Source organism: Papio anubis, chromosome 13, assembly GCF_008728515.1.
Source record: "Papio anubis isolate 15944 chromosome 13, Panubis1.0, whole genome shotgun sequence".
NCBI lineage: Eukaryota > Metazoa > Chordata > Mammalia > Primates > Cercopithecidae > Papio > Papio anubis.
The window spans coordinates 83,700,560-83,716,787 of NC_044988.1; the positions used below are offsets into that span (position 1 = coordinate 83,700,560).

At 51.8% G+C, this 16,228-nt stretch overlaps 2 protein-coding genes across 6 annotated transcripts in view; both read left to right on the top strand.

Annotated features, from left to right (window-relative positions):
* Positions 1-1,805, top strand: part of COL27A1 (collagen type XXVII alpha 1 chain) — a 147,087-nt gene extending 145,282 nt beyond the window's left edge. For 4 of the 5 annotated variants that reach the window (XM_031654444.1, XM_031654446.1, XM_031654448.1 and 1 more), the window contains 6 exons: positions 6-68; positions 384-437; positions 578-613; positions 739-756; positions 976-1,011; positions 1,384-1,805. In XM_031654444.1, the coding sequence (XP_031510304.1) occupies positions 6-68; positions 384-437; positions 578-613; positions 739-756; positions 976-1,011; positions 1,384-1,455 (279 nt within the window). In that variant the 3' untranslated portion in view covers positions 1,456-1,805. The remainder of the gene's footprint in view (positions 1-5; positions 69-383; positions 438-577; positions 614-738; positions 757-975; positions 1,012-1,383) is intronic. The other variant, XM_031654445.1, reaches the window with a different exon arrangement.
* Positions 1,806-4,127: 2,322 nt separating this feature from the next.
* Positions 4,128-11,997, top strand: LOC116270059 (collagen alpha-1(XXVII) chain-like). The gene is made up of 4 exons (XM_031654449.1): positions 4,128-6,106; positions 7,126-7,235; positions 8,721-8,939; positions 10,006-11,997. The coding sequence occupies exons 1-4, from the start codon at positions 6,079-6,081 to the stop codon at positions 10,150-10,152; spliced, it is 504 nt and encodes a 167-aa protein (XP_031510309.1). The 5' UTR covers positions 4,128-6,078; the 3' UTR covers positions 10,153-11,997.
* Positions 11,998-16,228: the final 4,231 nt, after the last annotated feature.

Genomic DNA, 16,228 nt, shown 5'->3' on the forward strand with positions numbered 1-16,228 from the left:
CACAGGGCCCCCCTGGAGACATCGGCTTCAAAGGCATCCAGGGTCCTCGGGGGCCACCCGGTTTGATGGTGAGTCCCCTTCCTGCTGTCGCAGCAGAGATGATTGTTCTAGGCCCAATCTTCATCCTCCTCGATTCTTGAGTCCTCTCTGCCCACAGGCTTGGTTCCCACCTTCACTCCTGCCATTCCCGCCAGCTTGGCCCCCATCCTTCCCTCCTTCCACTCTTGAAGCCCACCCCTAGGCATACAGGAGGGGCTCAGGAGATGCATGGCCTGGTCTCCCTTCCACTCCCTTGCGATGCTCGGGCCGCTCTCCACACGCTTCCCGGTGTCTGTTCCCCAGGCCCTGGAACAAGGACACATGAGCCTTTCTGTCTCCTTTAGGGAAAGGAAGGCATCATCGGGCCCCTCGGAATCCTGGGACCTTCGGGACTCCCGGTATGTGCAGGGGTTGGGCAGGAAGACTCCTGGCTCCGGATTGACTGTGTGACTCAGTGCCAGTCTGAGCTTCAGTTTCCCCATCTGGAAATGGGGCTTCCCCTCTGGGCCCTGTCTTACTGGGCCGTGGTTTGTTGCAGGGTCCGAAGGGTGACAAAGGCAGCCGTGGGGACTGGGTAAGTGGATGGGCTGGGGCTGAGGGGCGCAGCACTGCAGGGGTGGGGGAGGGGTGGGCTACCAGGGTGGGGCCATGGCTCAGCCAGGCTCCCTAACTCTCTCCCCTGCTTCTGTCTCCCTCCAGGGATTGCAAGGTCCGAGGGTGAGTGGGCTGGGCATGAGGGCTGTGGGGCAGGGCACGGGGCGGGCAGCCTGCGTTCTCCTCCCGGTGGCACATTCTCTCCCTCCGGACCTCCGTCATCCCGTCTGTGCCAGAGGAACCATTGTCCCAGGGGCCCAGGTCTGCTTGAGGAGGGACTGGGATGGGGAGAGATGAAGACCCTGTGGACCAGGGCTCACTCCTCTTCTCTTGTTCCCCCAGGGTCCTCCCGGCCCCAGAGGGCGGCCTGGCCCCCCGGTAGGTAACTGAGTGCTGGGTGCATCTTGGACTCCTGGGGTGTTCCTTTGAAGGAGACTCAAGGCTTCACCAGCAGACTAAGCCTTGACCCTGAACCTCACAGGGTTCACATGCTTCTTGTAGCCCACAGACTCCTAGGAGAGTATAGGACATCCCCCAAACATTCACTTTTGCCTACGTGGGGTAACGCCTAGGGGCCAGGCCTCCAGAAAAGCATTGACCAGCCCAGTGGGGCCCACCAGGCCTCTGGGAGAGCAGAGGCCAGCTTGGCAGGTCCTGCATGCTTTGATGGCCTCCCCGGTCTCCTGACACACTTTCAGATTGCAGCACACTGTCCCTGTCATTTGACTGACCCGCTGTCTTCTTTTGCAGGGTCCTCCAGGGGGTCCTATCCAATTGGTAAGTTGGAAACATTCTCTTTTGCCTACTTGGCATAAGGCCTGAGGGGTTTGGGGGAAGAGGTTGCTGGCCCTCTCTGGCCCTGGTGGCTAGAGCCCTAAGCTGGGTCTAGGGATGCCCAGGTCCTTTTGTCACTTCATACTGGAGACTTGGACTTGGAAGCAACAGAAAGAGCCCTGGGCCAGGAGGCGGGAAACCTAAGTTTTTGACGTGCCCCTGACTGAATCTGGGAAGATGCTCCAGCCACTGGGTTCATGGCCCTACCTGTGTACTCCGTACACGTAGGTTGATTGCCAGGGTGCGTACATCGCAGATTGTGAATCCGAAGAGAGTTGGGGCCAGGCATGGTGGCTCATGCCGGTAATCCCAGCACTTTGGGAGGCCGAGGCGAGCAGATCACCTGAGGTCAGGAGTTCGAGATCAGCCTGGCCAACATGGTGAAACCCCATCTCTACTAAAAATACATAATTAGTCAGGCATGGTGGGTGGCACCTGTAATCCCAGCTACAGGAGAGGCTGAAGCAGGAGAATCACTTGAACCCAGGAGGAGGAGGAGGCTGTAGTGACTCAAGAGTGAGCCACTGCACTCCAGCCTGGGCAACAGACCAAAACTCCATCTCAAACAAAAAACAGCCAGGCGCGTTGGCTCACGCCTGTAATCCCAGCACTTTGGGAGGCCGAGGCGGGCAGGTCTGAGATGGGGAGATTTAGGGGCCATCCTGGCTAACACGGTGAAACCCCGTCTCTACTAAAATACAAAAATTAGCCCGGTGTGGTGGCGAGAGCCTGTAGTCCCAGCTACTCAGAAGGCTGAGGAAGGAGAATGGGTGTGGAGCCTGGAGGCGAGGCTTGCAGTGAGCGAGATCGCCACTGCACTCCAGCCTGGGGGGACAAGCGAGACCTCCGTCTCCAAAAAAAGAAACAAAAAACAAAGAGAAATTGACCAGGGGAGATTGGGGGCCCTGGTTTTACTCCTATGAGTAGCCACTGTGGCTTTGACAGCATATTTTCTAACCCTGTGACAAGTCCATCCCACATTTTTACTATTACCCACGGTAGCTAGGCCTTTAAATACCATCAGTGCAAGGCATCCCAGGGCATGGCCTCGAGGAAAAACTGGTGGAGCCAGGAGCCCTTGAGCCATCGTCACTCAGAGCTCTGCTCTGCTCATGCCTCTCACTGCCCCTCTCCTGCACCAAATCCTCAAAGACAGAGTGACAGCCCTGGCCTTTCCTCTGCAGCCAACTTCCCTTGTCCCTTCTCATCAGTAAGAGAAAGGCAAAGGGAAGGAAAATGAAAAGATCTAGGAAAAACAGAAATTAGAGAGGATTTTCTTTTTTTTTTTTTTTTTTTTTGGGCGGGTGCTTGCTCTGTCGTCTGGGCTGGAGTGCAGTGGCGGGATCTCCAGCTCACTCCAAGCTCCGCCTCCCGAGTTTGCAGCCATTCTCCTGGCTCAGCCTCCCGTCTCTTCGGTTCCCTAAGCCCAGCTATTTTGGGTTTTGTGCATTTTTTAGTGGTGGGGGTTTCTGCGTGTTAGCCAGGATGGTCTCGATCTCCTGACCTCATGATCCACCGATCTCGGCCTCCCCAAAGTGCTGGGATTACAGTGACCTCGCCCGGGTTACAGGTGCTTTTCATGTATTCCTCATGTGTTCCTTTCAGCAGTTCTTGTGAGGAGTTTGATTATCCAGGTCCCATTTCAAGATGCAGGGGCTGAGGAAGGGAATTAAGTAACTTTCCCAGATTGGGTGTGAAGTGTCAGGTCTGGGATGTGACCTGGTGGCTCAGAGTCCCGGTTCTGGACCCCAGGCCTGGAGCTTGCTATTTCATGTAGCAAGACCACAGCTATGTCTCTGCCAAGCCCGAGGTGAGCCAGAGACCCCAGGTGCAAATTATATTAGACCATTATAGTGCTGAGCCAAAGGAGAAACATGGGGACTGGGGACATAGAAAGGGGCCTCCCTCTTCTTAGCACCAGGAATGCAGAAGCTTGGAGAGGCTTCCCATCACAACTGACATCTGTGGGATATGAGTCTAGGGCAGGATTTTCTGAGACATGGTGCAACTGACATTTGCATATTCTTTGCTGTAGTGACTGTCCTGGAGGATGTTTAGCAGGAATTCTGGCCTCAGCATAGAATGCAAGTAGTATCCCTCCACCCAAGCTTGACAACCAAGCTGTCTCAGATATTGTAAATACCTGAAGGTCATCATGGCCTCTCATGAGAACCACTGGTAGAGATAGCCAGATGGTGCATTGAAGGGAGGAGAAGTCTCCAGGCAGTGAGAGCAACATGCAAGACCCAGCGTGAGCGTGGTATTTAGGAACTTGAGAAGTACTATGCGTAGGCTGGTGCCAGAGCCACGTATGAGGGAGGAGAGACATGCATGGCTCAAGGCCACAGTGTTCCAAGCTTCGGTCTTATAACCATGTTGAGGGAGGAATGGCAGGATCGGCATTGTCTTGCAAAGAAGGCCGAGAGTTCAAAGAGACATATGACTTAGCTAGATCCTGCCAGGGAATGTGGCCCTGGGGCTCCGCCCAGTGGGTGTGGAGAACCACAGGGGGCCACGTCATACCCTGTCACCCTGCCCAGCAGGGTAGTCCTTTGAGGTAGCTTTCCAGGCGTGGATGGACACCAGTGGAGCACTCCAGATAGAGAGTATCTCAAGGGCTCTCACGGGATCCCTTCCTGGGAGAAACAGAAATAGATAATGGCCCCACGTGTGGTCAGTGCCCTCCACGTGGCCTGCATGGAGCATTTCAGAGTCCTGGTCTTGGTGGCATCTCACATCCACAAATGGGGGTTGGTACTGAGGCTCAGAGTGGGCAGTGAGTCCAAGGTCCCATGGCCAGTGCAGGCAGAGCAAGGCCAGAAAGAGGCCCTGAGCCCTTGAGCTTTCCCCGGAGACCTCTCAGAGTCTCCGAGTTCTTGCTGGCTGGAGTCAGGCAGAGAAGCTTGCCCACAGCCCACAGCAGCTTCCCAGGGCTCACCCTCACGTTTCTTCAGAAGCAAGCAGCTCATGGTTAGCCCATGGGGCTCTGCTAAGACCCTGGCCTGTGGTCAGCTCAGCTCCAAGACTCCAGGCTGAGAAGGGACTCCTATGTCCTCTAGTCCAGCCTTGGTCTGGAGCCCCCTTTGCGGCCTTGCCTTCTCCACATGATGAGGAACTTGCCCCCAGCTCAGACCGCCTACGAACATTTCTGTTTGTTCCTTGTGCTGGATGCTGAGACAGATGGATGGCCAGTCACAGCCTTGACTTTCAGAGGGCTCACAGTCTAGGGTGGAGGACAGCGTGGATGAGCCCCTTACCATCTATCTGGGGAGGTCCACTCTTTCCTGTGGAAAGAGAGGGGGACGCCCAGGATCCAGTGCGCTGGAGAAGGGAAGCATTTCCTTCCATCTCTAGAGGCCAGTGATGCTGCACAGGAGAGCACTGACCTGCAACATCCTTAACAAGATGAAGGAAAGGGGCTCCATTTATCAAGCATCTCCTACCCACTCTGCACTGGTGGTAGAATAGAGGCTTATTTCTCATGCACATAAAAGTTAATTGGCGTGTTGATGAGAGACCTCGGCTACCTGCCAGGGGCTCTGCCCTCTTCCTCTCCCACTCATGGCCCCCAAGGTCACTCCACACCAGGGGGAGGCACCACCAGGGAAAAAGAGAGTAGAGAATTGTGCAGGAGGGTCTCTGGGCCAGACCTCTATGGGGCTGGCATCACTCCACTTCCATCCCGTTGGCTAGAGTACAAATAAGACTGGAGATGTCGTCTGTCCAGGCAGAAGAAATGGATTGGGTGAGCGGCTGCTGGTTTCTGACACACGTCCACACATGCGTGCACACACATGCACACACACACGTGACCTCTGCCACCCCCAGTGGAAGAAGGGTTTATTTAGCTCTGATTTGTAGCTCTGGAAGCTGAGGCTTAAGGGAGAATTCTGGCCAGGCTAACCCTGAATGGCCGGCTCTTTAGCATCCGTTGTCCACTCCTGCCCCCTAGTGGAGAACTGCTCCTTCTCTGAGCTGAAGTCCTCCCAGCGCTTGTGCCTGCTGGCCCCAGTCCTGTCTCCTGGTGCCTCACAGAGACCCTGGCTCCCACCCTAGGGGAGCCCAGTGGGGGCTGTGTGCCCCCCAAGTCAGCTCCCCCCAGCACCTCACCTTCCTCCACAGATAGAGATTGGGGGCCGCTTTGCAGATAGAGATTGGGGGCCGCTGCCGAGTGTTCCATGCACCCTCGCCTGCCTTATTCACAGGGCTCTGCCTGTGCCGTATCAGAGAACATGGTCTGACCCTGAGCTCTTTTCAAGCCTCTGAGCCATCGTGATAGCCCCTCTTCCTGCACTTTGTCCCTGGCCCATTTTCTTATCTGCAAAATAGAGAGAAGCCCAACCCCTGCTCTAGCCATGACCGTGGAACCGAGATATCTCCCAGGTCATGAGAACCTGGGGCTGTGGAGGCTTGGACCCCGGGCTGGACCAGGACCCTAAGGTCCCAGTGGCCACCCTCTCCTCATGACAGGGTTACAGCTATCCAGACCGGCTGGTGCTTGACCAGGGAGGAGAGATCTTTAAAACCTTACACTACCTCAGCAACCTCATCCAGAGCATTAAGACGCCCCTGGGCACCAAAGAGAACCCCGCCCGGGTCTGCAGGGACCTCATGGACTGTGAGCAGAAGATGGTGGATGGTGAGAAAGCTTCCTGCCGGGGGTGGGAGCAACTGGCGTCGGGGAGCTCGGGCAGGTGGAGTATTTGATTTCCGCCTCATTCTGGCTGAGTTTTTGTCCTCGGTGAGACAGACACACTGGCAGTCATTTATTCACTCGACAGTCACAGAGCCTCACAATATACCAAACTTTGTGCTTCCTGGGGTGGGGGGAATACAGAGGAGTGGTCCCACCCTTCCAGAGCCCCCAGATCCACATGCTGGGAATGACCATTTCAGTGCAAAGAGACAAGAGCTCTGGCAGAAAAAGCCCCTGAGGCTATAAGAGTCCTCACCCCCAGGCCCATCCTGTCACAGGCTCCTGGGCGAGCCAGGATTTCCCCCTTTCTGAGCATGAGGACTCTCCTCTCTCATGTGTGAGCTGATGTGCTGTGAAGGACAAGCTGAGCCAGACAGACCTGAGTTCCAATGTCAGTCCTGCCTCAAACTGGGTCTGTGAGCTGGGGTAAGCCATGGCCGCCCCTACCTCCTCTGTACAAGCGGCTGGGTCTAGATGGCCGGTTGTTCCACTCTTAAGCTGCAAAGCCTTTGGCTTCCTGAGAAGGCCAGTGGGGAGCCATATGTGAGCAGCAGCGCTGCCCGATGGGGTGGGAGCCCTGACTCCTACCCTCCCCTGGCCGGCCCTAGGAGGAGCCCTAGGCCTGAAGAATCCATTCGACTAGATGATCCCCAGTCCCTTGTGCAAGTGGCCCAGCCTCTCTCAATGTCAGTTGTCTCCTCTGTAAAATGGATACCTCCCAGTAGCAACATAGGCAAGTACTTAGCCCTATGACCCCCTTCTTGGGGCTCTGCCAGCTCTGAGCTCTGCCCAGAAGGTTTCCTTCGATCTCTTGGTTGGAGGAATCCCTTTTCTGCCCACCCACCCTGACTTCATGCTCACCTGGGGCTCGGCAGGTCACAAGATGCAGGGTCCATCTGCAGAACCAAGGTCTGGGCTCATCCCCAGATACGTACATCACCTCCATCCCACACTGCCTGCAGGTACCTACTGGGTGGATCCAAACCTTGGCTGCTCATCCGACACCATCGAAGTCTCCTGCAACTTCACGCATGGTGGACAGACGTGTCTCAAACCCATCACGGCCTCCAAGGTACCCATCAGCTCTCGCACTGCCCCTCAGGCTGTCTCTCTCTATCCCCAGCCTGCCCTGGCCACAACCAACCCAGGTTCTGTTCCGAGCTGTGCCTGTCTTACTGCATGCCCTTGGGAAAGTTTTCTCCTCCTTCCGAGACTCAGTTTCCTTATCTATAAATTGGGAGTGAGTCAGACTAATCTGTGGTTTCCAAACCCTTTCGAGTCATATGATGCTGATGATTCTTTCTTCAAATAGAATCTTCTGCCTAATCTCTAAAGCAGAGCAGTTGGCCAAGCTGGCCTGGCTTGGGGAACCATGAATCATACTCGTGAAATAAAAGAGAAAACTAGCGTGATGTTCAGCTGAAGCATGTTGCATGAATTGTGTATGCAGATACTTAACTCATGTTCAGTGCCTGCATGCCACGTGCCTGTTTCTGGGCTGAGCATTTTAGGTGGTAGAGGGTCACTGAACAACACACCAAGGCAGGTGGCACATGGGACCTGACAGCTCCCTCGTGCAGGGGTCCTCAGTGGATTGTGGGTCTGTAGTTCCACTAAGCCTTCTGAATTTGGGGGCAATTTATGCCACAGTGAGAAGCTGCTCTGGCTTCAGGGGAAAGGAATCCTCCCATTTCATCAGCCACACGCCCTGGGAGATGCCTTGTGCTGACTGGGTCAGACTGGCAGTTTGCGAATCTCTAGGAGAGGCAGCCAGCCAGTTGCCAGGTCTTTGCTGGGTCCCTATCATGTGCCAGGCCCTCAGCCAGGACAGGGAAGTCAGACTCGAAACTGCCCGTTCGGCCAGAGCTCACTGTCCAGCAGGGACTTGGTGGCCTCCACAGGCTCTCTTCCCTGGTGACTCGAAGGTTTTGGGGTCACGCAGCAAACCTGCCTAGCAGAGGGGTGAGGCTGGAGTTGGCGCCTGGGTTGGCAGCGTGAATGGCCGACTGGGTCGCCTTCCCCATCAGAAACAATGGCAGTGAGAGGCCCTGGCTCTGTGTGGGAAAGCGCTGAAGCCGTAAATCCTGCCCTGTTGTTTGTTCTCAGGTCTGCCATTTCCGGCAGCACCCCACCCCACCTCACAGGGGTCTTGGGACTTAGGAAGGGTCTAGAAAGCACCTCTTATTTCCTCTGCACTCCATGAGCCTCTCAGTCTTGGGCAAAACCCTCTCCCTCGCTGAGCCCCTGGATCCTGGCTCAGCCCAAAGACCCCCGATACAGTAGGGGAGTGGATCAGATGACATCAAGACCTTTGAAGCTCTGGCTCTGGACTCAGGCAGGCCCTTCCCGCTTACACAGCCAAGAACCTGTGAGACCAGCTCACGCAGACCTTAGTTTCCCTGTCTATCAAGGGGGCACACGTCTGGGAGCATATCAGGAAATGCTTGCCCGGAAGGGGCCTATCCCTGTTCCCTCGTTAGAGAAGCGGGGAACTCTTGGTGTGTGTGTTGCGGGGGGCGGGCAGTCTGAGCCGCTCACTGCCGTTGCTTCTCTACAGGTCGAGTTTGCCATCAGCCGGGTCCAGATGAATTTCCTGCACCTGCTAAGCTCTGAGGTGACCCAGCATATCACCATCCACTGCCTTAACATGACTGTGTGGCAGGAGGGCACTGGGCAGACCCCAGCCAAGCAGGCCGTGCGCTTCCGGGCCTGGAACGGACAGATTTTTGAAGCTGGGGGTCAGTTCCGGCCCGAGGTGTCCATGGATGGCTGCAAGGTAACTCTCAGAGCCCCTCCTAGACCCCTCATGTGGGGACAACTGGAAAAACACCTGTTTGGAAAAATGTGTTTCTCTTATAAGATCATATCTAACATTTTATACTATAATATATTAATGTGATAGATATAATTTTATCTTTGTGTAATATAACAGTTTTCTAAAACCGTTTTTATTCACTTTCCTCTCTGGGAAGCTCTGAGGGGAGGTCTGGGCTGGTAAAAATTCTTTGGGCTGGTAGATGTTATGCTTACTTGCAAGGCTCTTTCAAAGAAGATATGTTTCTTCTCCCTGCTCCCACCCTAGTCAGGCTAATTTCTTCTCAATGTATGTTTTGGTCATTTTCAAATGCCCTGAACAGGGTGGGTTGTCAGGGGAAGGGAAGACAGAAAGTTGAGAGGAGACAAAAATCAGTTTTATAGGACTAAACAAAACTAATAATACTACACAGTGTTCATGAGGATGTGGGGAAACCAACAATCTTGCATGAAGCTATTGGAAAAAAATAAATTGGTAGAGGCTTTCTGGATAGCAGCTGTAATATATATCCAAAGCCTTAGAAATGTACTTATTTTGGGGGGAGCTAAGCTATGAAGACACAAAGACATAAGAATGGTACAACAGAATTTGGGGACTTGGGGAAAAGGGTGGGAGAGGGGTGAGGGATAAAAGACTACACATTGGGTACCGTGTACACTAAAGACCTTATTCATGTAACCAAACACCACCTGTTCCCCAAAAACTTATTGAAGAAATAAATTTATATATATATATATGAGATGTACTTGTTTTTTGGTCTAGCAATTTTAGAACAATCCTTCTGGAATTTGTTCTAGGGAAATAATTAAGAATGTGCACAAAGGTTTAGTTACAGTGATGTTCATGACAGCGTTACTTATAAGAATAAAAAAAGTGGAAGCAATCTAAATGTGCCATATAGGTCATTGCTACAGTGAAATATGGTATAGCCATTAAAAATTGTGAGGAAAGATAGAAGGAAAAATGCTCATGATGTATGATGAGAACCACAATGGATGTACGTGTGCACTTTTCCTTCCACTTTCAGATCCAAGATGGCCGCTGGCATCAGACACTCTTCACCTTCCGGACCCAAGAACCCCAACAGCTGCCCATCGTCAGTGTGGACAACCTCCCTCCTGCCTCATCAGGGAAGCAGTACCGCCTGGAAGTTGGACCTGCGTGCTTCCTCTGACCTCTGACCTCTTGGCCCCTCTAGGCCTCATGGAGGAGGGAAGAGGAAGAGGCAAGGGGAGGGTACCGAGGGGCAGATAGCTCCAGGAGAGGCAGCTCCCCTGCCCAAGGGTCCTTGGGCAGACCCCAGCTGTTGTCTGCCCGGTAGAAGTGGGTGGGGGTAGGAGGGGATAGGGTATCCTTGGGAACAATGGATCCCAGCTTAGCCCCAAAGACCAACCAAAGAGCCAGCCAGAGCAAGCTGGACCTGCAACCCGCCTGAGCCCCATGGCCTCTCAGCTCTGCGGCCACCTCCTTCCCTCCCCAGCTTCCTGCCCAAAGAGCCCCACATTCAAGCCAACTTGAGGGAAGGGGGCATCTCGTCAGCTGGTCCCTGCTAGGGAGCTATTGATGTGCAATATTAGAAAGGAGACATGAAAAAAGGAGAAAAGGAAAGACAGAAGTATATATATATATTATTTAAACAAACAAAAAGAAGGTGCGTTACTATTTTTTTCACCTGGGAAAGAGGTGAGAGGATGGGAAGGAGCAGCCAGGCGTGGGAAGCGGTGAGATCCTCGGGCTGGGGGTGCCCATGTTTGCTACCTCCCACTGTGAAATCGCTGGTGCTCGCAATTGTCTCTCATAGTGTATGTGATTTTTTTTAAGGAAAAAAAAAAAAAACAACCCTATTTAAGATTCTGAAGGTGCTACCATTATTTTGCCACAGACTTTGGAGAAACTTTTGGATGTAGCGTATCATCCGCATCTTTCTCTCTCCTCCAAATGACAAAGTTTGGGGAATTTTTCAATTTTCTTAGCATCGCCCTTGTGCTCATCAGGTAATCTGCTAAGGAGGAAAAAAGAAAAGAAAAAAGAAAAAAAAAAAAAAGCAAAAACAAAACAAAACAAAAAAACCCTACCAGAAACCAGAATTAGAGAGATTTACCTTATAACTTATGGACTTTGAAATGTCTGTCCTTTTAAGGCAGCAGGGAGGCCTGGGTGTGAAGCATGTTGGCTTGGCCCTTCACGGTCCTGGAGGGAGGTGAGGCTGGCCTTGGAAAGCGTGGCCTGGAGAGGTCTTGGGTGAAGACTTGACCTTGAAGAAACCAATCACAAAAGCGGCGTTGGGTCAGGGCTAGCCTTGGAGGTGAAGCATCAACATGGAACCATCTCAGGAAGCCGCATCACCTCTTCCAAGGCCCTCACTTCCAGGAGCCTGTCCTTGCAAGATGCAATCATCGTTCCTGCTTTTTCATTGTCATTAAATTCTGTAGAAACCCATTGTCATTAGCTCCAAGTGTAAATTTGGGTCAAGGAGACAGAATAATAATGGGAATCTCAGAGTTCGACACCATAGTGACATTCAGCGTCCTCTGAATTGTGCTACATCAGCCAACAAGTCGGCGCTTGAATTGGATTTTGAGGTTATTTTAACCTTGGAATTGAGGTTATTTAACCATGGAATTATTTTTATAGAAGGGGAAAATGTATGTGAAAGGTTCTGTTTGTGTATTTCTCTCCTAAAGTTGTGTCTCTTTGGGAATTGGATTTGATCTTTATTATTTAATACCTCACTCTGGCCCGTCCCCTCTCCCGTCCCCCCTTCTGTATCCTCGCCCCCCCACCCCAGCCTGGACGCGCTGCGTGGAAGTGCATGTTTGTAGCAGCTCGGGCCTCATCTCAGCGCTCGGATCCCTCCTGCCGCCAGAATCCACTGGCCTCTGTCTCATTCTTGGGTTTTCCTGCTGTCCTCGTTTACGTCTGTCCACATGTCAGTGTATCAAAACCCCAATGGGTTCCGTTTCTCCTTTTCCCCTCTGGATTTTAAATAAATATTTAAAACTGAGGCAATGGAATGACATACCTGTGGTCCTGTGCTTCTTCTCAAAGCTCAGGGGGGAAGTTTCTGGCTGGGCTGGGACAGGGAGTGGGAGGAGATGCTCAGAGGATGCCCTCCTTATGCTGTAACCAATACCACAAACTTGGTGGCTTCAAACAACACAGAACAGTCTCTCTCGCAGTTCTGGAGGCCAGAAGTCCACACAAGCAAAGTGTTGGCAGGGCCATGCTCCCTCCAAACCCTCAAGGAGAGGATCTTTCCTTGTCTCTTCCCGCTTTTGGTAGCCCCAGTCATTCCTTGGCTTTTAGCTGCAGTACTTCGGTCTGTGCCTCTGTGGTCACATGTGTTCTGATGTGTTTCTCTGCTCCATCTTCTCTTTATGAGGACCCCAGTCATATTGGATTAGGGCCCACCCTCATGATCCCACCTTAACTTCCTTTCATCTGCAAAGGCCTTATCTCCAAATGAGGTCACATTCACTGGTGCAGGGGGCTGGGACTTCAACATATCTTTTGAGGGGACACAATCCAACTCCTAATACACAGGGAGGAGGTACATTGAGGTTAACATGAGCAATTTGTTTTTTATTATGATTGTGGTTAATTACACGTAACGTAAAATTTGCCACTCCTGACGGTACATTCACAATGGTGTGCAATGTCACCATGATCTAATTTCGTGTTATTTTCATCACCCCTAAAGGAAACCTGTACCCATTTTAGCAGTCACACCCTCCCCCAACCCCCGGAAACCACCAGGCTGCTTTCTGTGTCCACGGCTCTTCCTGCTCCAGACATTTTATATTACACTGGTGCCAAAGTCATTGCGGTTTTTTGTCATTACTTCTAAATGACAAAAACCGCAATGACTTTGGCACCAACCTAATACAAGTGGAATCATACAGTATGTGGCCTTTTGTGACCCCGGCCTCTTTCACTCAGCTTGATGTTTTCAAGATTCATCTGTGTCGTAACGTGTATCAGTACTTCATTCTTTTTATGGTTGAATATACTCCATTGTATGGATAAACCACATTTTGTTTACCTACTCATAAGCTGATGGACATTTGAGCCAAATTGGCGAACATTTGGGCTATTTCTACCTTTGCTATTGTGAATAATGCTTCAAAAGGAGTGATCCCTGCCTGTCATATTCTTGAGAGGTCACAGTAGTACCTGCCACGGAAGAAGTCAGTGGGTGTGAGTCTGGGAGATGGGGTTGCCAGACTTAAAAAATAAAAATAGAGGATGCCCAGATGAATTTGAATTTCAGATAAACAATAGCTACTTTTTAGTACAAGTGTGCTCCATGCAATTTTGAGGATATGCTTATGCTAAAAATCTTTTTTATTTGTTGTTTATCTTAAATGTATACATATCTGAGTATCCTGGCCTGGTTCCCACCCTCCCATTTTACATAGAGGCAACCGAAGCCCAAGGAAGGGCCCGTGATCACAGGTGAGGCCAAGGCAAAGCTGTGATTCAGGCCAGGCGCAGTGGCTCATGTCTGTAATCCCAGCACTTTGGGAGTTGGAGGTGGGTGGATCACCTGAGGTCAGGAACTTGAGACCAGCCTGGCCAACATGGTGAAACCCCGTCTCTACTAAAAAAAAAATTGCAAAAATTAGCCAGTCGTAGTGGCACACACCTGTAGTCTCAGTTACTTGGGGGGCTGAAGCAGGAGAATCGCTTGAACCTGGGAGGCAGAGATTGCAGTGAGCCCAGACCGTGCCATTGCATCCAGCCTGGGGGAGGGAGCCAGACTCCATCTCAAAAAAAAAAAAGAAGAAAGGCTAAGCTGTAATTCACACCCATGACTGCTAACAGCACTGTTACATGCATCAGATCCTAGAGCTAGCAGACCTGAGAGCTCCTTTGAAGTGCAAATTCTTGGCCTCACCCCAAACCTACTGAATCACAACCTCCAAGGATGGGATCAGCAATCCGTTTTTCACAAGCCCCCTGTAGATTCTGGTGCGTGCTAAAGTCCCAAGAACTACTGCACTGCACTGCTTCCTAAGGCTGGAAAATAGTTTCAAAAACTTGGGAAGCAGGGGCAATACAAATGTTCTTTTTATTTCTTTGCCTGACAATCAGAAATAGAATTGAGCCAGAATGGCCCATTCCTGAGGTCTGGCATACATTGTCACCCCTAGCTGTTCAAGAATGCTTCCCATTTTGTAGATGGGAAAGTTGTCACTGCAATGTCTGTTTTCCCCCATAGAAAGCTCTGCGAGAGGCCAGGCACGGTGGCTGATGCCTGTAATCCCAGCACTTTGGGAGGCTAAGGCGGGTGGATTGTCTGAGCTCAACAGTTTGAGACCAGTCTGTGCAACACGATGAAATCCCATCTCTACTAAAATACAAAACATTAGCCGGACATGGCAGCGTGCGCCTGTAATCCCAGCTACTCAGGAAGCTGAGGCAGGAGAACTGCTTGAATCTGGGAGGCGGAGGTTGCAGTGAGCCGAGATTGTGCCTTTGCACTCCAGCCTGGGTGACAGAGTGAGACTCTGTCTCTAAATAAGTAAATAAATAAATAGCAAGCTCTGTGAGAGCAAGGAACACACCTTGTTCTCTGCTGCAGCTATGGAGTACTTTCAGTACTCACACTTGTTAAACAGTTGCCTTCAGGAACTCTTATCTTTATTTCCTCCACATGAGTTTGTAGAGCACCTTCCCCGTGCCCAGTTGTGTGTGGGCACTGGAGGTACAGGCACGGATCTGGCAGCATGTCTGAGTAGCTCTGAGTCCTGTGGATGCAGCTGGAGGGGTTGGGCCATGTATGATTAGAGGCTTGGAGATGGGGAGGCCATGTGCCTGAGAGGGGGAAAAGTGGGGGGTATAGTTGATGAAAGCAGGAGGAAGATAGGAGGTGACCCCCTGTGTTAGGGTTCTCCAGAGAAACAGAACCAATAGGCTCTATTAAGGGATTTATTATACAAAATTGGCTCATGCAATTATGGAAGCTGACAAACCTTAAGATTGGCTGCTGGCAGCCTCGAGACCCAGGAAAACCTGATGGTTCAGTTTGAGTCCAAAAGGCCGGGAAAAAACCTGTCCCTGCTTGAAGGCAGTCAGGCAGAAGGAATTCACTCGTACTCAGCCTGTTCGTTCGATTCAGGCCTTCAACTGATTGGATGAAGCCCACCCATGTTGGGAAGGGCCATCTGCTTTACTCAGTCTACCCATGGGATTACCCAAATGTTAATCCCATCTAAAAACACCTTCACAGACACACTCCGAATAGTGGTTGGCCAAATATCTGGGCACCCTGTGGCCCAGTCAAGGTGATACATGAAATTAACCATCACACTCCTCAAGCTGAGGAATAATAGAAGTGAGCCAGATGGGGAAGGGTACTTGGGGGAGAGGGAACAGTGCCTGCCAAGGCCCAGAGGTAAAGGTAGCCCTGTGCATTTGGGAATGGTAACTGGTCCCATGCTACAGGAAAGGGTGAGGAGGCCTGTGGTATGGAGCTGGGAACATGACAAGTCACAGGTTTGCACAGATGAGCAGAGGTCTGAGTTGGCAAGTTGGGTTTCACTGCCATGGGGCCCTGGAGCAGAGCCATCCCTCCAGGAGGCAGCTGCCTGCGCTGCGAGGAAAGGAGAGAGGTCTGCACTACACTCAGAGCTCTGTGGGCATCAGCAGCATCTGCTAGGCCTGGAAGACATGGGTAGAGATTGAAAAAGCCAGCAAGAAGGGCCAGAGAGGGAAAGCAAGAGGAGCCATGTTAGAACTGTGATGCTCATGACTCTCGGCCTGGTCTCCAATCCCAGGAGGGCCAGTGAGGATGCTGGAGCTGGGCCAGCTCATTCCCAGCAGGGGCAGGTAGGAGGTTGTCGGGGACAGAAGGAAACTCTTCCTAAACTGGCAGTACCCACAGTTCCCAATCTCCTGTTGCACAACTGAGTGTCAGCAAACAGCCAGGTGAACTTCCCAGGCTGGGCCAGCTCCAGGGGAAAGCCCAGGCCAGCCTCTGTTTGCCCTGTTCACAATGAATCAAACCCTAGCTATGGTCACAACCTATGATGGCCAGCAGCCCAGGATTGAGACAGTGAAGAAAAGAAGAGCAAGAAAAGGAGAGGCTTGCAGGCAGATTCCAGTTCCTGACTGGGACATGGCCCTGGGTAGGTCATTCTTTCTCTTTAGGCCTCAGTTTCTCTCTCTGCAAAATGGGGCCGATATGCTCTGCCTTTCTTGCCAGCCACAAAAAGGACTATTGTTCAATAACAGTAGAGTGACCTGTA